We start from the raw sequence: 24,572 nt of genomic DNA, 5'->3' as shown, positions 1-24,572 counted from the left end.
AACAGGACGGACCTGAAGGACAGATGTCTCCACATGAAGAAGAGGGTCTTGGCATCGGCCCAAGTCATTCATTCAGAAAGGTAAGAAAGTTAACCCCTTTCTGAATCCACCCAAGTGGGTCAGGAACCTCTCTGAGCATGCTCAGTGGCAACTCAGCAAAGCCTAATACTTTTGCACAAGGCAGTAGTGAGCTCTGGATTCATCAAGCCTTGAGAAGAGTCAAGCAAAGCACAGTGATGGGCATATAAGGAGAGCCGAGCGCTTCCCATCACTTGTCATTACTATTGTTTTAGTTGGCTTCACATGCAGGAGTCCGAGCCCTGTCTAGACAAGCCGTCTCTGGGCACGCTAGCAGGCCCGACCCCACCCGGATCCATCTGAATTTTCTCTTGGGAGCCAAGTTCTGATCGACAGTCCCACCATGGGGACTGGCCACAAGCAACTCATCTCCTCAGCCCCGGTCCACGTACCCTTTTCTTCAGGGTCCGAGTCTGAGTCGACCAGGCTCTCTTCGCTGCCCGAGTCTTCATCCTCATCCTCACGTCCTTCCTCCTCCTCACAGCCACTCTCTTCTCTCTCTTCCTCCTCCTAGGCACAATGTACCATTAGGGCTGCTGCACCTGCCTCGGGAGATGGGAGCCCCGAGGCAGAGACTGGGCCACACACAAGACCTCAGGGATATCAGCCAGGGTGGGGGCCAGCCATGCCCTCCTCTGGGAAGACCATCCACTCCTAGTAGCCTGGGCAATGCCTTTGTGGAGGATGCTCAGTCTAGCTTCATCCATTTTGGATGAAGCAAAGGCCCGAGGGATGGAGATCACCATGGCAACAAGTCAGCATTATCAAGAAACCCAAGGATCAATGGAAGGCAAATCTCTGCCCCGCCCCACACGACACTGATGAAATCTCTACCCCAACAGGGACATGGTGGGAAGGCCATGGTGAGGAAGGCCGGGGGAGTCCTCACCTCCTCGGCCTCATTCTCATCCGTCTCCTCACTGTTCTCCTGATGGAGTTTTGCCCTCTTTTTGAAGGCTTCTTTTTCTGGGCTGCTTATGGAATGAAAATGAAGCCAGCTTAGAGACTGACACCACAGGATGGCGGTAGGACTGGGTTCCTGCTTTGTAGAGAACCAGATCTACTTCTCCAGTGCCCACCCCCAACCCTGCTCTATCTCCTGCAATTAATTAACCCTGTGGAAAAGGCACCCAAGAGAAGGCTAGAGAGGTAGCTTTGCTCCAGCTGAGTTAGTGCTTGAGAAATTCCCAAGCATTACTGGTGATGCCCCTAGGAATGGGGTGAGCCTGCGGAGGGGTGGGGAGCAGTCCTCCTGGGTGGTGTGGGGGGTGCCCACCTTCCGATGTACTGGCTGTGGGGGAGGTAGTGACATTCCACTTACCTCTTCCTCCGCTGCCTGACCTCTTTCTTCTTCAGCCGCTCCAGGTCTTGCTTGGCCCTTCGGATCACTTCAGAAGCATCTTCCATGGAGCTGGCCGGGCTGCCCCCGAAGGCTGGACCTGCTGGAGATGCTCCCAGGGAGTAGGGATTACGAGTGGAAGCCCGCGAGAGGCTTCGGCGGAGGGACTCATTCATGGCCTCACTCTCCAGGAGCTTGGTTCTGTGTGGACAGAGTGCGTGGGTGGGGCCAGGTGAGCCGCATAAAACTGGCCTGGCCAGAGCCGTCCAGCCAGCCTGCTCACACTGGATGGGGCTTACTCACCGCAGCTCCTCAATCTCCCGGATGTAGTTCTGGATCAGAGTACCAATGGCTTCGTTGCCGTCACCTGAACGGAGAAGACAAACAGGCGCAATAATGAAAACAGTTGGCAACAGCAAGGACTGGGGCCACGGCTCTAAGACTGGTGGCCTTACTTGTGCTCCCAACACGGTAGCTCACACAGGCTTTTCCATAAGGGAATCTATGTGAAGGAAACACCTGAACATGATCATAGTTGTATCAAGGCACTGTTGGATAATGGCATGAAATCGGAAACAATCCTAACATCCATCAACAGTGGCTGTTCAATAAATTATTCAACATCACATATGGAACATTGTGCAGTCATTTAAAAAATTAAGTGCCTTTGAATATGGAGATTTATAAGCCATGATGCTAAATGGAAAAAAAAGGAAGTCATAAAATAGAAAGGATGACCTCATATACAGAAAATGCCATGCATAGTATTCACACACGTACAAATGATATATATTCAAACGCATTTATACTCAAAACAAATGTACTGAGAAAGTGTGGGAAAACACGCACTTGGCTGCTCAGGAAGGATCCTTCCGAAGGCAGAGAAGATGTGGGTGGAGAGTCTGCGGTGGGAGTTTTCATCTTTTGCTTAGTGTGCTGTGTGGCTCTTACATGTTTAACAAGAAAGCAATGTGTGTGCCATGCTGAACTGTTGGGGGACGCCTAAATGAACTAATCTGTGCATTGGCTGGCCACCACAGCCTGCTTGATACCAAGGGGCAGGAGCGGAAGGCGGCATGTTGCTGTTCCGAGCTAGCCCGCTGTACCCCAACTTACCAGCCTTGGCCAGAAGCAGGTTGGCCTCCTGGCTCATGAGCTGTGTGACCCGGTTGTTGATGGCATCAATGGCCTCCTGCATGGCCTTCACTCGAAGCCGCAGAGCGCCATTCTCTTTCTGCAGCATGGCATTCTCCCGGAACAGGTCGCTGTAACCCTCTGTACCATCCTCCCCAATCACCCGCTTGCCCTGGGACAGAGACAGGCAGGGAACAATCAGGTGCTAGATCTCAAGGGAGGGGTACAGTGGCAGTCCTCTCTCATGGGAGGGCTACAGTGACAATCCACTTCCACCTGCCTTCAGCCTTCTCCAGCGCAGGGTAGCACTTCTGGTCTCTCCTTTTCTCCAGGTTTCCTGACCTAGCTCCTGTCTCTCAAGGCTCAACAGCTTACAGTACTTGCTTCTACAGCACTGGCTATGGGGCTCACTGCTTCTAATCTCACTGCCTGGAGGTCTGAGGCATGAGCGTCACAAACTCAAGACCAGCCTGGGCAATGTGAGTCCCAACCTGGACTACATAATTAGACCAAAAAAAAAAAAAAAAAAGCCTGGAGGTGGTAGCGCACACCTTTGATCCTAGTACTCAGGAGGCAGAGGCAAGCGTGGATCTGTGAGTTCAAGGCCAGCCTGTTCTACAAAGCGAGCTCCAGAACAGCCAGGGCTACATAGAGAGGTCCTGTCTCAAAGAAACTAAAACACACAGTTTGCTCCCTGACAGCAAAAAAAGTCCAAATTCTTGACTTACCTTCCTATCACTCACTTTCATTCTCCACAATGAATGCTAAACTGAGTGACAAAACCCTACCTGGGCCAGGCAACTGGCATACAGGGGTGAGTCAGTCTGGGTGTAAGACAACAGGGAGCGGTGGGGACTGGAGCGGAGAAAAGTCACAGTCTGGAAGAGGCAGCCGCTCTCTTTGCTCTCTCACGTTTAACTGTCTACCTTAAAGCTAAAATCAGCCACTACACACGCGGTCACCAGAACACTGGGCTCACAGAGCTGTCTGTTGTATAAATAAAAAGTTAATGTTGTAAACTAACGAATTTCACCCTTTCAAAGCCCCCTCTACTTCTGCCCACGAATGTTACTACAATCCTTGCTTAGTCAAAGAAGAGACTACTATAAGGGTAAAATTTTAGCAGTGCAGAACTTGAAATCGCTTCATTGCCTTGATGCTGTCCGTGTCCCGAGTTGCAAAGGAGGTCGGTGACTTAACAGCTCACAGACAGGATGTGATTGTCCATGTGCAGTGTGTTTGTGTTTGCATTATGAAATTCCTTCATATAATAAACACGGCCACTCACTCCAGCCAACTTAGCGCCAGTTGTTGGTAGAGGCAAATTCTTCCACACAAGTTGAGACTCCCTGCTTGACTTCTAGAAAAGTTGTCAAACAAGCTGCATTCTTCTGAAACCAAGTCTAAGCCCACCCATCTGTGTGCCAGATTCAGGCTACGGGCCACCAGCGGGTGACGTCAGCCTTGGATACATAGAATTAGACGTGCCCCTCGGAGCACCTGCTTTTCTCTTTCCTGTTGGTATTTCATATGGCTTACTCTCTACCCAGAATGCCTGCTGGCCTCCTGCTGATACGCCATTTGCTTTTCAAAATCTACATGAAAGGCCCCTTCCAAAAAGCCCTTCCTGACCACCCGAGCAAGCAGGCTGACTCCTCTGCCCCTGGAGCACACTCCTGTGCCCCCCACTGCCAAGGACTGCACTATAGTGGAGTGGTCTCGTCTATTGCAACACGATACATTCAGCGGGCATACAAGCACCTGCGAAGCACCTTCCCTGAGCCAAACACCCATGCTACAAAGCCAAGGTGCTCAAATTCTTAGACTTTGTATTCTAAGCCTAGATGGCTCAGTCTGAGAAGGATTTGCCATAAAACCCAGTACTGGGAACCACATCTGATGCACAGTAATGTGTAGCAGACATGAGAATGGATGGGTGATGGGAAGGTGGGAGGCCCACTCAGGACCTGGTTTGGGGATGCTACAGGGCAGGGTGTGGAGCAGAGCACCAGCTCCTTCTAGGAGAGCCTGGGGGAGCCTGGGAGTGCTCACCGCTTTGTACTCCATCAATTCCATCTGCAGGCGCGCAATCTCGGCTCGCAGCGCGCTAATCTGCTGGCTGGTCTTGTCCTGGTTCACCACCACCTTGTTCTTGATGTTGCGAGCCCGGTTGGCATATTTGAGAGTGTTCAGCGTCTCCATGAAGTCCCGATCTGAGGGGCTCACGCAGGCGATCATGATGGTCTGGCTAAGAGTGTAACCAGGCTGGGTGAGGACCAAGGACAAAGCCAGACCCAGGAGCACTGCTCCAGAGCAGAGGTTCTGTTTCACCCGGATCCTCTCCCCAATTTAACGCTTAAAGGCCCGGGAACCTGGGATGTAGGACCCTGGACCACCTGGCCAAGATCTTCCACAGCAAGAGAGGACAATTCTTGAAAGCAGTTATCAAAAGGTGATGGATGCCTAATTGTAGAATCATCTGCTTGGTAAAGTAAATACGGCATGGCCTCTCTGCAGGCCTGGCAGTTCCCATGGCTTGTCTCATTGGGCTACATGGCTTCCTTCAGGCCTGTCTCTCACTGCTGAGAAGTAATGAAGACGAGTCTACCTAGCCACGAGTCATTGAACCCCTCAAGGTTCCTGCCTCCGAGTCTGCAGCCTAGGCTGAGAAGACCCCCTAGGTCCTGAGAGTCAGGCCCTAAACCCACATCAGTATTCTCTATCCAGGAGCTTCCCCACCCTTCCTGGACATCGGTCATCAGATACCTGTTGCCCCCCAGAGAGTCTTGGAGCAGCCGAGTAAGCTTGGAGTCCCTGTAGGGCACGTGCACTACCTTCTTGCCCTGGTCCCCTAAGGCGCTGATCACATTGCCCAAGGCCAGCTGTGGGAGAAAGTGCCTGAGGTCAAAAGTCATGCAAAGAGGGCAGTGAACACAACCCAACACCGTCTGTACCCTCTGGCCCCAGCATCACGCAGGCTCCTGGGTGGGTTTATAGACTGATGTGATAAACCGGCCTGAGGGTGAAGAAAGGAAGACCCACCCACCCAACAGGCGTGACTATGGGTGCCCCAGCCAGCAGCTAGAAGAAGTTCAAAGAGGACTGGGCAGCCACCGAAGTACACAGCCTGCTTGAACCTGTCCCATCTGGCTCCTGGGGCCGGTGACTCTCCGTGTACCTACCAGACCACAGTTGATGGAGATGCCCTCCTTGGCCCGTTCGCCTGTGGCTCCTGTCCTCTTGAGCCGCTCAGAGCCGGCCAAGTCCACAAAGTGAAACTTAGCAGTGAGTGTCTCATACTCAGTGCCGGTGGGGGCTGCTCCGTCCGGAAGCCCCGTCACCGTCTCATTCACCTGCCGCAGAATGTGACATCTGGCTCACCCAGGCCCTACCTCCTGTTCCTCGGCTAGCCCTCCACCCCACAGCACCACCATCCACAAGAGCGAGGGCGGACGGCACAGTGCCAGCCCCTCACGTGTGCAGAGCATCTGGAAGCAAACACTGTATTTGCACGCATTATCAATGACCATTATCCCATTGCCTAGATGCGGGGAGAGGCTGAAGAGGCTGAAAAACAGAGTGGTATAGGCAAGCCCCATCTCTGGAGTTCTAGCTTTGTCCCAAGTGTGTTCATCCAGTCCCTGGGATACCCCTAGAGCAGGTAGCTCCTGGGCCGCCAAGAGCATCTCACCAGGTCAGGCTGGGCACACACGCGCATCTGGCACAGGTGGATGGTGAAGATGGCATGGGATCGGGAGCTCTGAACGTTCATCTGGGTGCTGGCTGTGGTGCGTGACAGGGCGCCCTGCTTCAGGCACTGGATCAGCTGGGGACAGACGTAAAGAGAGGAATCAGGACCCACGTGCTGCAGGGCTCTGGCCTTTATGGTTTTTTGTTTGTTGTTTGTTTTTTGTGTTTTGAGACAGGGTTTCTCTGTAGCTTTGCGCCTTTCCTGGAACTCGCTCTGTAGACCAGGCTGGCCTCGAACTCACAGAGATCCACCTGCCTCTGCCTCCTGAGTGCTGGGATTAAAGGCGTGTGCCACCACTGCCCAGCTGGCTCTGGGCTTTAAAGATGCCCATGTGTAAGGGTGCTCACCTCCTCTTGGGAGTTGATGAGACGAGAAGTGACGCCTGTGGTGTAGATGCCACCGTTGGCATCCTCATGGATCTTGATGTTGGACCTGCGGTGGCGGGCATCCGGGTCACGGGTGCTATCGAACAGGTCAAGGATCTCTTCGTTGTAGAGCTGTGATGGGAAGGAAACCATGGCTGGGTTCCTATGGTACATGGCCCAGAGCCCCAAGGCCTTCCTCGTATTTATATTCCATTTCGATTTGCTAAAGTGGAAACAAGCTCTGGAGTTGAACTTGCTGAACCCTGGTCTTCCTAGACAGTGCTACCCCGAGGCTCTGTATGCTGCTCTACTCCCTGAGGAACAGTATCCAGCAGCTCTCAGCTCCCCAAGGGAGGCTGAGGACAAGGACAAAGCGATGCAGGTCCTAGGGGTAAGGGACAGGAAGACATGAGCCTGAACTGGGAGCATCTCATCATATCGCCAGCCTGGCAGAGATGGCACGAGGCTGTGATTCCAGATGAAGGAAAGCAGAGCTCCAAGAGTCCAGGGAGATGGTGCCCTGAGCACTGTGGTCCCTGAGGGAGAAGTTATAACATCTTTGGACAGAGGAAGAATGGCTGTGTGCCTTGCCCAGTGCTCAGGAGCAGAGGGAGAAATAATGGGCACCGCGGACCGGCCTTCTGGAAGACCACTGTGCCAGGTGGTCAGGAGCGGCCAGCCCATTTCAGATGTCTGCTGAGGGGGTTCCTGTGATTGGAGCTGTGGGGAAATCCAACGGCTGAAAGGCTGTGATGGCAAAGGCAAAGGCAGGGCAGCGGGGGTGGGGGGCAGAGTGGGAGAAGGGCATTGCCCAGTAGAGTCCAGTGGAGCCAGAGAGGGGACATCCGAGGCTTTGATGGCTTTAAAGGGTAAAAATACCCCACAGGAAGGGGAAGAGGAAACAGAAGGGAGAGGTGGTGGAGACAGAGTGCCATGGTGTCCGCACACTGGGGTAGACACACTGACTCAGTTAACCCCTTACGATCAGCCCTGTGGCCTGAATTTACTAGTATGCTCTTTGAAGTTCTCCACGGCCACAGAGCGGCAAAGGGAAGGAAACGGAGAAAAGCTCAGTGACAGACAGACAGCGAGAGACACACACACTCGTGTAAACAAGCATGCATACACACATTCACACACAGGCAACACAAACACTCGTGTACATACACGCATACTCACAAACACTTGGGCAACCACACATGAACACACATACGAGGACTAAAACACAGGTCCCTTATGGGGAAAGCGGCAACCACGGGTGCACAGGAAAGAGACTGGGCAGTATACAGGGACAAGCCTCAGCCCTGTCCATCCCGCTGGGGGCAAACAAGGTTCTGTTAAAGCCTCAGGGTTGGGAGGTTAGGGACCAGGGTGGTTCCGAACCCACTAAACACACCAGAGCAGGGCTCGTTGGTATCGGAAACTAGATGCTGAGAATCAGAACCACCCAACCACACATTTCACAGGAGCCTGGTCAGGTTCCTGTGAGAAATACCAAGGTGGATCACCTTCCTGGACCTTTATTCCCCCCAAGAAGGCCATCTCCAGGATACAGCACCTAGTTAGGGGACAATCCAAATGAGAACGAGCCCAGAGATCCCCCCCCCCCACGTACTCCCCAAAGCTTGTGGCTGCACAGCTCAGGGTCCAAAGCTGGAGGACCAGAACGAAGCAAAGCCCCTGCAGGGAGACCCTTCTGCACTGAGAGGCCAGGATGCGTCTCAGTCCAAAAGATACAGGTAGGTGCTTAGAGGCAGAGGAAGGGCCTGGTGGGGCCGGAACACGGTGACAGAGGCAGGGTTCCCACCGTGTGCCAGGTACAGGCTTCCACGCATGACTCATTAACCCCCAGGAAAGAGGTCAAAACCACTTTGCAGAAGTAGTTCAGGGTGGTCACATGACCTGCCCTAGGGCAGGGTCAGGATCAGCCAGGGTCTGAGGAGATCTTAGGCCCCATCTGAAGCAGGAAACACTTCAGCTACCCCCAAGTGTTTCTCTAGCCCTTGCTTAGACACTCCCAGCAGCAGGGAACTCATCCTCTGCAGCTCAGGGCTCCCTAGGTTCATTTCTCTGCACTGTTGGAGGCTCCACCTTCCATGGCCTTAGGTTCCAATGTATCTCCTTCCCGACCACGCTCCAAGGCCATAGTACCTCCAGGAATTGGGCGCTGACTTTGAACTCGGGCCCAGTCACGCCCTTCTCCTGTGCCCGCCGCTTGCGTTCATCGATGCCCCTGAAGAGGTGTGCAATGGCCCTTGGGATGATGCCCTGCTCCTCTTCTGATGTCACTGTGTCAAAGCCGGTGCCCATAGTGTACGTCTTCCCAGCCCCTGTCTGCAATGGCAAAGACAGAATGCAGATGGTGGATGCAGTGCCCCCTGGGGAACCAGTAAGCCTTGGCTTGGGCCAAATCCTCTTACCCATTACCTCCAGCCAAGTGGCCCCTTTTCGAACCCAGAGCCATACCCTACAAAATTCTCTGATGAAAGCCTGCCTCGGCTAGCCAGCCATGCAGTCATAACTCAGATGCCAGACGAAACTGCACAGCTGGGCCTTGGCTGACTGCTGTCCGGTGGGCCTTTCTCCCCCGTTGGGTGGGGGAGACTGAGCTTGGAATAGCCACTGTTTGGGGCAGGGGTGGCTTACCTGTCCATAGGCCAGCACTGTGGCATTGTAGCCCTCAAAGCAGCCTTCGATGAGCTTGCTCACACAGGTCGAATAGATCTGCTCCTGCCAGGTGTCCAGGTCAAAGACAAAGTCATAGGTGAAGGCCTTGTCCTTCCCCAGCAGGACCTGGGGCTCCCCAGGGGTGACGGAGGTACAGATGTGACAGCCTTCAATCTTCTCCTTTGACAGCTGGGGCCTGATCCTGTGCAGGGTGGAAAGAGTAGCTGGGTGTAGGTGACAGGCCCTCCTCTCACATTACCAGCCATAGTTCTGTTTACCTCACAAGCCAGGGAAGGAAGTCAGGTAGGAAGCCCTAAGGAAACAACTTCAGTAATGCACATGAGTATCACCCAAACCAATGGTTGCTAACATTGATTGAACACTTGGTACCCGGAATCTCTGTTAAGCATATATAAACGAATTCACGTGTCCTTCGCTGTGAACCTGCAAGGGATCTGTTTGCTTGGTTGTACACATGAGGCTGAGACTGTCTCAGTGACTGACCCAAGGATGTCCAATAGATAGCGAAGGGGCCAAACCTGGGTAAAGGCACACCCCCCCCCCCGCCCCCGTCCCCCAGAGGCCTGGAAGTCAGTATCCCTCTTGTAAGGAGATGACAGATAGCTCATTCTGGACAGATAAAGCTTAGGGACAGGCCAGGTGGCTCTGCATAACTCTGGATCACATTCCTCTGTGACAGTCGGTCTGGGAGAAGGTCAGCATCTCTGCTGAGACCTGTGGAGGCTACAAGGGTCTTCAGTGCCCCAGCCACCTCCCAAGGTGCCAGGGCCTAATGGCGCTCTCAGGCACAAGTTCTGGTTCTTTCCAGGAGTTGAGGGGCCAAACCAAACACAACCAGGGCAGTCTAGGTCAAGTGAAAGGTACCCTGTCAAGGCAATGAGAAGAGACCCTGAGTCAGCTGCCAGGTGGGCCCACATCCCAGATCCTGACTCGGAGGAGGGATCCCCATTCGAGGGAGAGGTGGCGTCAGTACTGAGTAGGGAGCTAGCCATGGGCAGAACTGTCTCCACCCAACCACCCCTCATTTCCTTTTCTAAGCTGCATCCCCATGATGAGGTCCCCATGGCAACTAAGCCGGAGTCAGTAAGCATGCGTGTGTGAGGATGAGCAGAGAGCATCCTTCAGATATCCTGGAGCAAGGGTGGGGGTAGGCTCTACTGCCATGGGCTCACACAAGTGGACCCATCAACTGTGCACTTACAATGAACTGCTTGTCAGGCCCCTCTCCCTAAGCCAACATTTACCAAGAGGAGAAAGGAGCGAAAGGGGCCAGGCCGGGCCAGCACCCACTCAAGGCCCAGAGGCGCCTCGCTGCAGAGCCTGGTGTCTCCAAGTCACCCTCTTGTCCCTGTCCCAGTTACCTCAACCTCCAGAGACCCGCCCAGAGCAATCCAATGGGTGAGGAGATCCCATGGCTGTTGCTGCCCTCTGCTGTGGATGAGTGGACCGGGGCGGGGCAGGTGTGTGTGGGGGATGGAGGGCGTGGGGGCCATAGGGGATGTGGCGGGGGGGGGGGGGGGCTCAGGCAAGTCTCTACTCATATGTGGGAGTCTGGCTTTCTTTGGAAAACCTTGTTTCCTTTGAGGTATAAACAGTCCCTTTACTGAGTGGCTCTCTCCAGAAAGAGATGGAAGCCCGAACAAGTCCCCACCCTTCCATAACTGTTAAGAGCCACACCAAGATGGGAGCTCCCCAGACTCTGCTCACCTGAACTGGTTCCTGACAGAAAAGGGCAAAATTGATTCTCATACATTCACTCCGGACCTCCAGACCAGAAACCTCTCTCCCCACAACCACCCCCACCCCCAGACATCAGGGCCAGCAGGCTCCTACCTTGACTTCTTCCTCTGCCCTACCCCCTGCAGCTGACACACACAGAGCTCACTGCATGCCAGGCAATGCCTAGGAACTGAGACATCTTAACCTCACAACCACCCCAGGAGGTCATCACTAGCGCCCTACTGACAGATAAGGAAACCCGGATGGTGTCATTCAGAGTCACAGACAGTGAGGAGCCATTCCAAGCCCAGGCAGGCTAGATGGACTAGCCCTACCACAGCCCTGCTGTAGGGCTCAGAGAGTGGAGGGAAGCCTCAGACACTCCTGGAGAGCATGGGCAGCTGCAGAGAGTGAGGCATGGCATAGCATAGAAATTAGAGCTTTGGTTCTGCCCTAAGACTGGACGCTTCCTCCCGAGCACGTGGGTGAACTGAAGATATACTGCGGCAGCCTGGAAGGACCCTCCAACTGTGTAGACAAGTATGAGCTCCTGAAGACACCCTCCCTACCACGCGGCAGTCTGTGATGGGATTTCTGGATCCAGTTCAAATACCATTTAATTACTGCAGGCAGATGCAATGCCGGCGATTGGAGAAGATTGAATCAACATCCCTGGAGACAGAGGGAGCAGGCCTGCCGTCAGAGGCCTCCCAAGGTCTTCAGTAGCCAGCCCCCAGAGCATCCAATGGCTGGGGGCAGTAAAGAAGAGAGTGGAGGAGAGCAGTCTGGGAGAGTACACATAGGGTCAGCCTGGGCTTTAGGTGCCAAGAGTTGTGGGGTCCTCCTGGGATTCTATTTTCAGTCCAAACATCCTGATATGAGGGGTGCTAGCCTATTCAGAACACCAGGATGCCATTGGTGAGGCAGTTCACCCAAGGGGAAAAATGGGAGACAGGACATCGACCCTGAGCGAGTCACTCGTTCTCAGGACAAATGGTCTGGAAGAGGGAAGACTGTGTCAGTCTCGTGGATAATGAGTGGCTGTGGGAGCGAAGAATGAAGCTCTCACAGATGCCTTCCCATGTGCGGGTTGTGGGCCAGCCAGCACCCAGTATCTCTCTACCTCCATGGTTCAATCCCCACTTCCTGGCAGGAACCGCGGCTCAGCCACTCAGGTAGTAAAACAAGAAGGCTAGCGTTCAGCCTCTGCTCAGGCTGAGACCACAGGCGTCCTCCTGCCCCTCATTGCTTCCTCTCCCCAAATACTCCACCCCCACATTGCTAGAAACTTCCTCCCTCCTGCCACTGTTAGCGCTGGATTGAGCGCCACATGTCCATTCAGGCAGCGCCAACCAGGGAACTGGGCTGTCCTGCCCTCTAGGGCACACTGTCCTGTGACAGCTGAGCTCATCTCTGGTGCCTGGCGGAGATTTTGAACCCTCAGCCCAACCGGGCGGCCAGAGACCGGAGACTTTGTCCTGCCTCTTTCCTCTCATGGCCTAAGCCTCGGCCTGCCCTCGGCTCGCACAGATTTCTCAGTTTTAGCTTTTGAAGAATTGCATCACCCTCCCCTCCAACAGCCTCGTCCACTGGTCCCACCCTGGATGACGTTACTTCTGGGGGTTGCCCTCAGAGTGGCCGGGACCTCAAGAAAGGAGAAATTGCTCTTTACGGCTGGGGGTGGGGGTGGGGGAGGGGCACAGATGGCAACCACTCAAAGCTGTATTCTTCCTAGTGGCATGGAAGGAGGGGTCAGGGGTCAGTTGCCAGGTTCTTCCAACCATGGTTCCCTGGGAGCTACCCACCAGGCCAAGACTAGGAAGAGCCAAGTGGGGCATGCATCTTAAGCACAGAACAGAGAAATTGATCAAGACGGACTATCTGATGATCTGGATATACCATACCTAGGTATATTCCAGAAGGAATCAAATGCAGGAGAACGCCATGCCTACATACCCATGTTTACTACAGATTTTTTTCAGAATGACCAAGTTATGGAATCAGCCTAGGCACTCATCAGTAGATCAACGGCCAAAGAAAATCTACATACACACACTGAAATACAATTCGGCCATTATGCAGAATGAAATTACGTTATTTGCAGGGAATGGATCCTCTTGCTAAGGTGGGCCCAGGAAACCTTAATCACGTTTTTCTCTCCTATGTAGTATCTGAACTTAAAAATAAAACGTGAGGAGAAAAGGGAGGAGACCAGTGGAAATCAGGAGGAAACATTAGAGAGTGAGAGGGAGATAGATGTAAGATCAAAGTACGCGAGACGGAATGCATGGGAAAGGCATATTGAAACCCATCACTGTATGATTAGAATATATTCTAAAACTGAAAATCTGGGAGTGGAAAATGCAACATTTAAAACAATTAAATTGGCATACTATGGCCTGCAGGCCAGTTAGTTGTCTATTATTATCAACGAAGGCTCTCAGCCTAAAGATCCTGTGACATTTCTGTCCAGGGACAGTGTGAATCTCACTGCAGACCCTCCCTTTATCCATTTTCTTCTTCGTCCTGCAGGGAGGGAGGACCGTGAGGCCTGTGAGGCCCTCTTCGAAAGCGCCCCCGCCCCGAATCTCCCAGAACAGAGCCGGCCTATTCGCCATTTGGCAAACGGCAGGCAGGGCGGCCCAGCCAAGGCTTTTCAGAGGCAGGATCTGGCACCGCGGCTGAGGTCGCCGCGCTTCCTCTGCTCACAAACGAGCAGTGGCTAGCGTGATGTGGGCGGCTGTCCCCACCCCCGCAGCGCTGAGCCGCAGCAGAGAGACTTAAAGGCGGGGGACAAAGGCGGCGAGCCGGAGCCCAGGGCCGCGGGAAGAGCTGAGCTCAGCGGTTCCTTGGCTCTTCGGGAGCAGGACAGGGCGGAAGCGAAGGGCAGAGGACACAGCGAGGGGGCAGGCTGGGGGATGCTGAGAAGCTGCCAAGGGCAAAACACACTCTCTGCAGAGGGTAATAACTGGGTGCATCCGGGCACGTGCCTGAGACCCCCCACACCCAACCCCAAAGTTTAGGAGCCTCACCGTAAGGCCTCTAGTGACATCATACAAAGCCAGCCAATAGCCAATCACCCCTTCTAGAAGCTCCGCCCAATGGTGACCTTGGGCTCCTAGAGGTTGGCTGTGCTTTTTTGGGGGTGAGATTAGTCCCACCCACTCAGCTACTGGCTAAGCATCTCTCAGAGTTCCTAACCTACTCTCTCCCCAAAATTCAGCCAAGGCTTCCAAGGGTGCAGCTTTTTGCACTTAAAAAGACTTTGTACCAAGGAGAAGTAGCAGGAGGTGACATTAAAATAACCAAGAGCTGTTCCAGGTTCAGAAGTTTTAAATTTAAAAAAAAATTAGCATTTATGTTTGTGTGTGTGTGTTCATGTATGTATGTATGTGTGTATGCATGTATGTATGTATGTATGTGTGCACGTATGGCAGGGCACACATGTGAAGGCCAAAGGATGGCCACTGGAGTCTTCATTCATTCCATTACATGGGTCCTGGGGATTGAACTTACAATATTATCGGGCTTGGCAGCAAGCACTTTTATAGGCTGAGCCATCTCCCTGGTCCTCTGAAGCTTCTTCAAGATGATGATGAGGGCTGGAGAGATGGCTCAGAGGTTAAGAGCACTGGCTGCTCTTCCCAGAGGACCCAGGTTCCATTCCCAGCACCCACATGGCAGCTCATACCTGCCTGTAACTCCAGTTTCAGGGGACCGGACACCCTCATGCCAACATACATAAAATAAAATTAAATAAAGATGGCGAGTCTAATTCATGGTGCCCTTTGTTGGGACGTGACCTGGAATTACCCATTTTACCAAGTCCTAACTTCAGTTAAGGACTACCACCCACTTGGGGGCAAGACAACTCGATGTCATCAGTCACTTGGCACATGGTAGGCCATCACAGTATGCCATCCAGTTTACGATGGGCTGTTCTGTCTCTAGCCTATCCACTAGCTCAAGGCTAATAAGGAACAAGGTCGTCTTTTCCACAAAGCTTGGGCAAATTAGCTTGTACACAAACACTCACGTGTGTAAGATTTGTACCTGAGGAACTTTGGGACCGAGAGACGCTGTCTCCTCAGACCTACCCCCATAGCTTTCAGAACCAGAGACCCAGACTAGGGTTAGCCCTCAGATAGCTAAAATAATCAACATGATAGATCCTTCTGAAGGGGTTTCATGGGGCTAAAAAAGCACATCTGTTTTGTTATAACGAGTCCTTTCTAGAATCTTGACAAGGAGCCCTTGGGGGCTGGTGGGAGAGCTCCAGACGGACTATAAAGGAGTCTATCACCCAGTCTCTGGCTGTGCTGTATCCAGCCTTGACAGAAACCAAAGGCAGCTCAGACCCACTGGCTCCCTCCTCATGCCCAGCCTGAATCCTCATGCCCAGCTCCAACCACAGGTGGCAGGGCAGAACGATGGCCCAGCTGCCTGCTCTTCATGGTGTGTGTTTGGCTCATGTATGCAAAGGAAAGGGGAGGGAAGGGACAGAGGAGCCCTGTGGCCTCCAGTCTGCCCTTCATGCAGAGTCACTTCGCTGTGCTATGCGACCTGCCAGGGACCAGCTCGCTCTTCCTCACCAGCGACTGGGCAAGATCAAAGGGGAACTTAGCTACAGCCGGAGGGATTTAGATAAGCTAGCAAAAAGAACTTCCTGCCTGTAAAGATTGTTAAATCCTGGAAAGGCAAGCCTGAGGGAGTCCGAGAGTCATTCCTTGGGGGTAGCAGGCTTGCTGTCCTTCCGGCCTTCCCCTACTCCCGAGCCTCTCAGTCCTGAACATCTACCAAGAAGCTGGGTGCCAGGTGCACTTACGCACAAGAGCACAGGTAATGTGTCGTGACCACACTGGGAAGCAGGGCACACATGCCCCATTTTACTGAAACTCTCAAGGTGACATTTCACAAGCCCAGAGTCCCACAGTTTATAACGATGGCAGAGGGAATTCAAAGCAGCCTTGTCTGTGCCCAATCCTGCTGCAGTCACCAGGCCACCCCTAGACAGGGCCAGAGGGGTCAGGCTGGAGGAAAATGATCCCTTTAGAATCCCTGCCGATCCCACCAGCAGCTGCCTGCGGGGAAAGCATTTTCCCCACTTTGTAGCTAAGGAGGCTGAGCTGGGCCATTTGTAAAAAGCAGGCTTCCTTTGCCCTCTGTAGCATGCCCCCCCCCCCCCCGCTCCCACTCCTAACACACACACACACACACACACACACACACACACACACACACACACACACACACCTCTCCTAGGCAGCCTGGCAACCTGCCAGCTCTGGGGAAGAAGCAAAATCCTTGCTCTCTCAGGGGAGTCTGGCTTTCAGGCGCCCAGGGGCTTTTAGCTGACTTAGCCTAGACAAGGGCATCTTCCTACCGGGGCTAGTCTTCTCTCCATCAGGGTGGCAAGATCTAATTCAGGGTGCTGACTCTTCAGGAGAGTGAGAGAAAACCCAGCTCTGCTAGGAGGAGAGCCACCAGGACCCTATGATCCCCAGAAGACATCGCTGTTTGACTGCTGGAACCTTCCCTGGCTTTTCATACTCAACTGGAGCCCAGCCTTCCTGTGGCAGCCCTCAGGGAACAGACTGGGCTGGCTCTGCACCCCCAAACAAGAAGGCTTTGTATTGTGGGGTCAAAGGGCATGGGTTTATGAGGCCCTGGCAGACCTGGAGAAAGGGGTCAGTCAACACTCTCTTGTCTGACTTCGGCCTCTGAGATCACGGGGAGGGGGCATGACACTCCACAAAATCCTTAGGAGGTCCTGGGGTGTCTCCGGCTCCAACCCCCTCCCCTCCGAGGGGGATAACCTCAACTTTACCCTTTCAGTCCATCCTAGAGTCCTGGCCACTGAGCTCTGAGTCACACTCGGGACAAACAGGGTTGGGCACCTGCTCTGAGGCACCTCAGCCTCAGGGGCACACCCCAGAAGAACTGAAAGCAGGCGGGCAGGCGTGCAAGAAGCCAGAGAGCAGGAGGCAGGGAGAAGGCTAGCCCCTGTCTTGGGGAGGTACCCCAGCCTGTGATTGGCCAGCCAAGCTGCCAGGCTGTGAGCAGCACCAGGCGCTTTCTGAGACGGGTCTGGGTCGGACTCCTCAGCCTTCGGAGCCTGTGCAAAACGGCAAGCCCAGCTCAGGGAAGTGCCACTCAGCTGTGCTTTCTCTGTCCCACCCCCCCTCTTTGGGCATCTGGTAGGGGTTTTCCATGACCTCCCAAGAGACAGGAGACAGTGCAGCATCGGGCTTAGGCCAGATCCCAGAGCTGTGTGTTCCGGCATCTGCATCGGGTGGGGGGCAGCTCGGCAGGGGCTGGGCCCAGGGGACACTCCCCAGCTGAGGAATGCCAAGCAACAGGCAGCTGGCTGGCTGGCTGGCTGGGATAGAGGGCTGGAATAGAGGGCTGCGAGCCTCTCCCACCCCCACCTCACTGGCCCTGTTACCGTTCCCTAGCACAAATCTGTAGGCAGCTGGCTCTCTGATAGGGTGCGCTTCACTGAAATAGGGCAGCTTGCTCTACTGCCACGCTACCAAGGTGAACAGCCAGGCATCTGGGGACAGGGATCATGGAATGTCCTCCTTTCCACACCCTGGAGAAGCTGGAGGTCAAAGAGGAGTCCACCAGGGACCAGGACAGCGCCGCCAACAGGCCACCACCTGCCCCGTGGCTTCACGGTCCCTCAGCGTGCCCCTCCCCAGTCGTCTCAGCTGAGGCAGCGGGTTGGCAGAGTTAGCTCCAGCTGCTCCTAGGTGGAGGGGCAGGGGACACTGCTTTCCTCAATGCCTGGGGACTGGGGGGGCGGCGGTCTTACAGTGGTTCTCAACCTGTGGGTCACGGCCCCCCCCAAAAGACCATCAGGAAACACAGGTATTTTTACATTACGATTCAAAAAAGTAGCAAAAAGACAGTGATGAAGTAGCTATGAAAATGATTTTATGACCGGGGGGGGGGTCACCACAGCATGAGGAACATGTATTGAAGGGTCGCAGCCTTAGGAAGATCGAGAACCACTGTTAGAAACTCCACGCCTGGAGAGTGACAAGGTGGAGCTCAGACAAGAGACCTAAGGGACCTGAGAATAGGAGAACAGAAGCTTCTGGAAACACAAAAAACCAGCAGGGATTTGGGAGCTCAGGCCATGGTGGTGACAGGCGACTATATCCAGCGACCTCGAAGGCAAATTTGGCGAGCTTCACCCTTGCCACACACATCTGCTCAACACCGTGTGTATTTCCCACATCCCTTTCACCACTACAAGGCAGGGCCATGACGCTTCTGAAGAAACTGAAACACGGAGACCTCACAACACTGAGCCAATTAGCAGCTGGACTGAGACGTGAGTTGGGGCAGATGAGGGATGTCTGGTAAGCACGCGCTTGCCAAAGGAGAGTGCCCTGAGTTCAGATCCAGCCTTTCCCATCCCTGCTCCCCTGTGTGCGCCCCTGACAGGAGCATTGACTCTTTGGTCAGCTGAGCAGGATAGCACAGGCATGGTGCCCAGCAAACATTTAAGCAATTATGGGGTTTGTCATAGCCTCCTGTCCACTACAGCATACTTCTGCTAAAAAAAAAACAAAACAAAACAAGAATAGTTGCAAATGAATTCATTTTTAACTAAATAGTTCATTATTGCTTAAACTTGAGAGACGGCTCTTAAGGACACTTAACTTAGGGATTTTTGTTTAAACATATTACTCATCTTCAGTGCCCTAGGAGTCTTCCTGTATTTTGTCCCCTGCAAGGACATTACACTCCCCTCCTCACCCTAAGCACTTTTCTGCACAAGGAGCAGACCAGAATCAGCCAAGTGTTCCCATTCTCCAATGGGTAAAACGAGGCCCAGGAGGTCCAGGAGGTCCAGAAAGACAAGAAGGGAAGGGTCTGTGTGACCCACCCCACAGACAGTGACATAGACTCTGCCCTGCCCTCTGTCCCCAGAGCTGTAAGGGTAAGGGTGTCAGGTTTGAGGAGCTTTTGTGGGCTCCCCGGCCCCGGCCCCAGCCACGCCCTACCTCTGCTCGGATGTTTTCAAATGCTAAGATCCAATCAAGCAGGCTGGCTGGGTAGTGGAGGGGGCCAACTTCCGGGGCCTGTGGTTGCTACACTCCACTTCCTTGTGATGACAGAAACCCTGTTTCTGAACCAGGAGGCCACTACCAAGGTTCTCAGGTCTCCACACAGCCCATAGAGGGCCCAGGTTCCCAGATCTATAAATCAGACAGCATGGGGGCACAGCTGGCATTGAATGGCACTGCTTAGCTTGGGGACCCTGAAAGCGCCCCACGTAATGACCCCACAGTTTCTTCTGTCTTTACTCTCCTTGACTCTTCGACACAGTCTTGATCAAAAAATGGAGGCAGCCATTGACCAAGACTTCAGAGAAACCGAATACTTGGGAAGTAGCTGCAGCAGTGAGCTATCCCAGGAAGAAGTGGGAAGGGGTGGAGCCTAGCGCTGTCCCCCTGGCTCCCTTGGTAGTCTCAAGGGCCAGTGGTGGGGCGAGCCAAGGCACCTCCCCCTCCCCAGCACACTAAAGGAAGGAAGCTGAGCAAAGGCAGGCCAAGATAAGGGAGGGGGCTAGGCCACACCAGGGGCTCTCCTCATGGTGTGGCGCAGAGCTGGGGGGCTTGAAAGGGTCTTAAACGAACTCACCATGTGGCTTGGCTTCCTCCAATTTTTAACTTTGCCAACTCGCATTTCTTGGTTGCCTCCCCCCACCTCACCCCCCCATCTGTCAGGCCTCTGTTTCTGCAGCATGGGGCTTACAGCCCTGCCTCTTCCCTCTCTGGCTTTCCTGCTCCCCCTGCTCCCCCACCCCAGGTAAAGGCCGGTCAAGCCTTTACAGTACAGGGATTAATGGCTAAAAGGATCACAGGCGGGGAGGCGGAGGGGCTGATTGGGAATCTCTAGTGTGAGGCCGACTGGCCTGGATTCAGGCACATGGGTCTGATTCCAGCCAGCAGGAGAGACCACAGTGTGAGGATCTGGGGGCCTGCTCACCTCTGGCCCTCTCCCCCACATCCTGAAAGTTCCCCTCTTTCTGACTCTAGGAGTTCAGGCCTCCAAGCGGCATTTTGTACATAGGCAGCTTCATCCCCAGGGTTCCCTTTCTAACATTCCAGGGCCTCTTTTCCCACACACATCCCTGATCAGCCCCCTATCTATCCCTGTCCACAGGGCCAGATCCCAGGGTTCACTCTAAGAGATTCTTGTGGAAATTCAGAAGGCACTTCAGTCAGAGATGAGAACGGACTTCCAGGATGTCAGAAAGACAGCTGGATTTGCCAGCAGCTAGGAAACTTTCGGTAGTGGGTAGGTCTAGGCAATCCCAAATCCTTGCTGCTCCTCCTAAATGTGCCACTGGACTGTAGTCCCCATGCCCAGTCCCTTCAGTGACACAAGTGATTTCTAGAGGTGGGACGTAAAAAGAGATCCTCAACCAAGGAGAACTCCCCCTAAAGCACATCACTGGCACCATCTGCTCCCTTTCCCAGCCCAGTCCCACCCTCAGCTCTCTGATTAGAACCTGGGTTCTGTCCAGGCATTGTCTGCCTTGCACGGCCTGCTGCCCATTGAGGTCTGGCGTGTGCCGGGCTGGCTGATCAAGAGCCAGAGGGGATGAGTGGGCGGAGTTCTCACCTTCCTGGAGCCCCTGGAAAGGCTGGCTCTTCAGATGTTCAGTTTCCCCACAACTTCATCTACACAGGTTACTCCAGGGAAGAGTATCCCAACGACCTGGGTGCAGAGGGCAGGCACCATCCCTTCTCTGTGGTCAGGGTCCCAGAAACCTCCTGATGGTGGTCCTGGGAAGGGAACCCTAGCTTTTCCCTGACTCTCTACATAGGTGCCCATGCCCCTAGGCTCTTGAAATGGGAACCCCATATTTTACCATGCCAGGCCCAGGCTGGGGCATCTGAACCAAGGGGGAAGGCCTTTGTTTGGCTCTCTCCTGCAAAATGGAGTCTAAAGGGAAGCCCCCATGGAGAGGGTACCCCATCTCCTGCCCTGTCAGTCCTGGTTCACACTGGTTGGGGGTTAGGGCTCCGTTTTCTTTTTATGGTAGGTAGCTCGCCTCTCCCCATCTGCTCTAGATGCCCGGCTCACTCGCACCCCCACCATGCGCTTCCCTCGACCTCCAAGGGTTCCCGCTGCAATGTCAGCCTCAGTAGCAGCCTGGCTCCGCCCCACCAGCCCACCAGGCACCTGCAGGGCTCCTCTTTGTCTCAGGCTGTTCAGTGCCAGGGAGAGTGTGCACAAGTGATGTTCTAAGTGCTGCAGGAGCTGCTGGGCTGGGGGCCCTCAACCTCGATCCCCCCCAGCACGTAAGCTATATACTATCGCAGTGCCTTCTCTCTGCAGAGTTGGGCATCTGCTCTGAGGCAGGAAGAGGGAACCTATTCCATCACTTTCTCTGATTTTTGCCTAGAAGCAACTTCCCGGGATCCCTGGAATCTGGGTCATCTCTGACCCAGGGGATCTGGAGATCGGTCTCAGAGACCCACCCTAGACTTTGACTACTCCCCTCCCCCACTCTACAGGACTGGAACATACGCTTCTGTCCATGCCCGAGTTGGTGACCAGCTCCTACATTGGTACTCTCCCAGTACATCCTCAAAAGAGAAGACCCCAGAACCCAATCAAGCGAGCTGGCTAAGAGCATCTCCACCCAGCACAAAGAACACAGATGTTCAACTTTGTAGCATTTCCTGGCCCTGCACCTGTGTGCCCCTTGTAAAAGAACCCACCCAGCCGTGTCCTCTTCCCTCCTAATGTCTGCCAAATCACTTTTAATACCTACAGATATTGGGAATGGGACTCCAGATAAATCGAGGGGGTCTCCTCCTTGCTCAGTTTCACCTATTTGCCTGTGAATGTAGCATACGGGTCGTGACACCCCTTTTCACCCCTTCGGGGTTAGTCTCTCAGATATACCTTTCCCTTCCTCCGCTAGCTCCATCTCCTTTTGGGGCAGGACCAGCAGGGTTCTCTCCAAAAGCCATTGGCACCCTGTGGAAGGCCGAGGCACCATTCCAACCCTTTCATGGGTCCCACAACCGATCTTTGTCTGTAGTACCCGCTCCCAGGATGGTGAGCTGAATCAAGAGCATAGAACTAGCTAACTGGGGTAGATGGGGGGAGGGGGGAATCCCTCCTATACCCCAGAATGAGACAGCAGCCTCATGGGGAGGCGAAGAGGAAACACACAGACGCTCCGGCCTGGGCCAGGGCTGGGTGTGAAATACCGGATTTCCTTGTTTATTCGATTTTCTGATCATTATGGGCTCCCAAGAGGGGCCAGAAATTACCACCCAAACAAAGCCACCTTCCATCAGTCCGCAGGGCCGCCGCTCCCCTGCGGCAGCCGGGCCAGCCAGCGCGCGTCGGCCCCTCCTCCTGGACTGCGGGCTCCAGCTCGAGCGGTGCCCGCGCCCCCCGCCCCGAGTCCACGCGAGACAAAGCCCGAGCCCCTTCCTCGCATGCCCCTTCTCCGCCATCGGCGCTCACCTGACGGCCACTTTGACGCAGCAGTCGCCCTGGCCAGCCATGGTCCTCTGGCACTAGGGTCTGGGCGCGGATCAGGGGCGGGGGTCCGGGGGCCACAGCTCCAGGCAGCGTCTGCGGCTGCAGGAGGCGGAGGCACGGACACTGCTAGCGAAAGCGACCTCGCAGGCTGGAGGTGACATGCTCGCTGGAGGCGGCGAGGGGCTCACCCGCGGCCGGCCCCACGGGGCTGGTCCCGCGCGTCTCCTCCAGCCATCGCGCCGCTGCGCTGAGCTAGCTGACAGCGGGCGGTGAGACCCGCAGCTCCCTACGGCGCGGCACACGCGCGCACACACCTCCCACCCTGGCAGCCACCTCCCGCCGCAGCGCGAACAAAGGGGGCGGGGGCCGAGCCGCCCCGGGACCCACCCCCAGCCCCTCAGAGCCGCACGGGGCTCCGCCCCTCCCTGGAGCCACCAATAGAAAGCCCCAACGAGCAGCAGAGGCGGGACTTGAGCCTTTAAAGGGACCTCTTGGCTCGCGTCCATTGGGTTGCTGGGAGGAGCTGGGAGGATTGGAGGGCTTGCGGGGGTGGTGTGAAAGCCGGAGTGGCATGATGGACTCATCGCTGGGAACTTGACCATTCGGGAACCTCGGCCCTTGAAGTCATGGTACCTCAGCTTCAGCGGGACCTTCCTTTGCTAAATGGGGAACGGGACTCAAAGAGGAACAGGCCAAGGTCATACAGCGAATCTGTGGCTAGGCATGGGTAAGAACCCTGGCCTCTGGGCAGTGTGCAGCACCTCAGAGCATCCCACAGCGATTAGCAATTCGCGATTTGAAAAAGCTAGAAAAGCTTCCCTTCTGCATTTTATTCCTGTAAATTCTCTAACCTTTATTGAAGGGGATTCTTGTTAATGTCTAAGTAAATTTCCCCACCTCCATCCTGCAACATCTTAAAGCCCATCTTTTGCTTTGATTGCCGGCCAGCTCAGACTCTCCCTGCTAGACGAGGGTCCCATTGACCTTTATGACCCACAGATGACCCACTGGGCCTGCTTCACACTCTGCTTTGTGACGGTGGGGGCAGAGGGTCAATGTGGGAGGCCAGAGCTGCCTGGGAGGTGGTAGGAACAAAGGGGCACTTCACTCCAGATACCTGGGAGAGGCTGGACGGCCGAGTGGGTGGGAAAGGAAGGCGGCCAGCAGCTACCATCACAGCTTTATAGAAAGGACAAGGGGGGCAGCCCTGGAGACATGAACACAGGGCCTGGAGAGAGGACACCAGGGCTGTGAAGTCACAGTCCCCTTTCCAGTTCCCCTCCCCGCCCTCTGAGCCCCACTCCTCCCTGCCCCCCAACTCCCAACATTAGGGCCATTCACAGGGCCCCTCACTAGCTGCCCTTCCTTCACTGGCTTCGCCCGGCTCCCTCCTCTGGAAAAGGCCCAAGAGGAGGACCCAGCTGCAGCTCAAGATGTGGATGGAGACCTCTGGGGGAGGGGAGGCAGGGAACCTAACTCCCAAGCTTCTTACATCAGCCTCAGATGATGAAACCATGTCAGAGATTTTGGCAAGTGTGTGGGTTAGGGTCTCAAGGATCCAGTTATTGGTGCCATCATCTCCCCCCGCCCCAGCACCTCCCCACCCCCCACAATCTGCCCAGGAGCCCCAGATCCCTGTTTGGAATAATTTTAAGGGGACATTTCAAAGTTATATATCAGTACACTGTTTGTACCCTCACAGCAAACAGGAAGAGAGCCATACCCCAGAGTGGTGGCAGTGGTGGTGATGTGTGTGAGGGGTCCTGGTGAGACCCTACATATTAATATTAGCATCTGAAACCCAAAGCCAGTGAATCACATCTCTTAGAGCAAGAGGCAAGCAGGGCGTTGAGGGATTGAGACCCTCCCTGTCTTCCAACCGAAACAGGATGTAGGGAGGTGAGTGGTGTTTATGGACCATCTACACAAGCTTTATGTTCATGTTCTTGTTCATCCTCCTAACCTTATGAGC

General features: G+C 54.5%; 1 protein-coding gene across 7 annotated transcripts in view; it reads right to left on the bottom strand.

The window, feature by feature from the left end:
* Nucleotides 1-22,941, bottom strand: part of Kif21b (kinesin family member 21B) — a 48,835-nt gene extending 25,894 nt beyond the window's left edge. For 3 of the 7 annotated variants that reach the window (XM_052737065.1, XM_052737070.1, XM_052737068.1), the window contains exons 1-13: nt 22,583-22,940; nt 9,314-9,536; nt 8,819-9,001; nt 6,650-6,799; nt 6,243-6,377; nt 5,734-5,904; nt 5,318-5,433; nt 4,604-4,799; nt 2,534-2,723; nt 1,721-1,784; nt 1,400-1,618; nt 968-1,049; nt 471-588 (exon numbers count right to left, since the gene is read on the bottom strand). In XM_052737065.1, the coding sequence (XP_052593025.1) occupies nt 471-588; nt 968-1,049; nt 1,400-1,618; nt 1,721-1,784; nt 2,534-2,723; nt 4,604-4,799; nt 5,318-5,433; nt 5,734-5,904; nt 6,243-6,377; nt 6,650-6,799; nt 8,819-9,001; nt 9,314-9,536; nt 22,583-22,623 (1,888 nt within the window). In that variant the 5' untranslated portion in view covers nt 22,624-22,940. Of the gene's footprint in view, nt 1-470; nt 589-967; nt 1,053-1,399; nt 1,619-1,720; nt 1,785-2,533; nt 2,724-4,603; nt 4,800-5,317; nt 5,434-5,733; nt 5,905-6,242; nt 6,378-6,649; nt 6,800-8,818; nt 9,002-9,313; nt 9,537-22,582 lie in introns of all 7 variants that reach the window. The other 4 variants (XM_052737064.1, XM_052737066.1, XM_052737069.1 and 1 more) reach the window with 3 other exon arrangements.
* Nucleotides 22,942-24,572: the final 1,631 nt, after the last annotated feature.

The sequence above is a fragment of the Peromyscus californicus genome, unplaced genomic scaffold (assembly GCF_007827085.1).
Source record: "Peromyscus californicus insignis strain IS unplaced genomic scaffold, ASM782708v3 Scaffold_14__1_contigs__length_90479793_seg_2, whole genome shotgun sequence".
NCBI lineage: Eukaryota > Metazoa > Chordata > Mammalia > Rodentia > Cricetidae > Peromyscus > Peromyscus californicus.
Note: the sequence above shows the minus strand (reverse complement) of the source record. Positions and strands in the feature narration are given on the sequence as shown.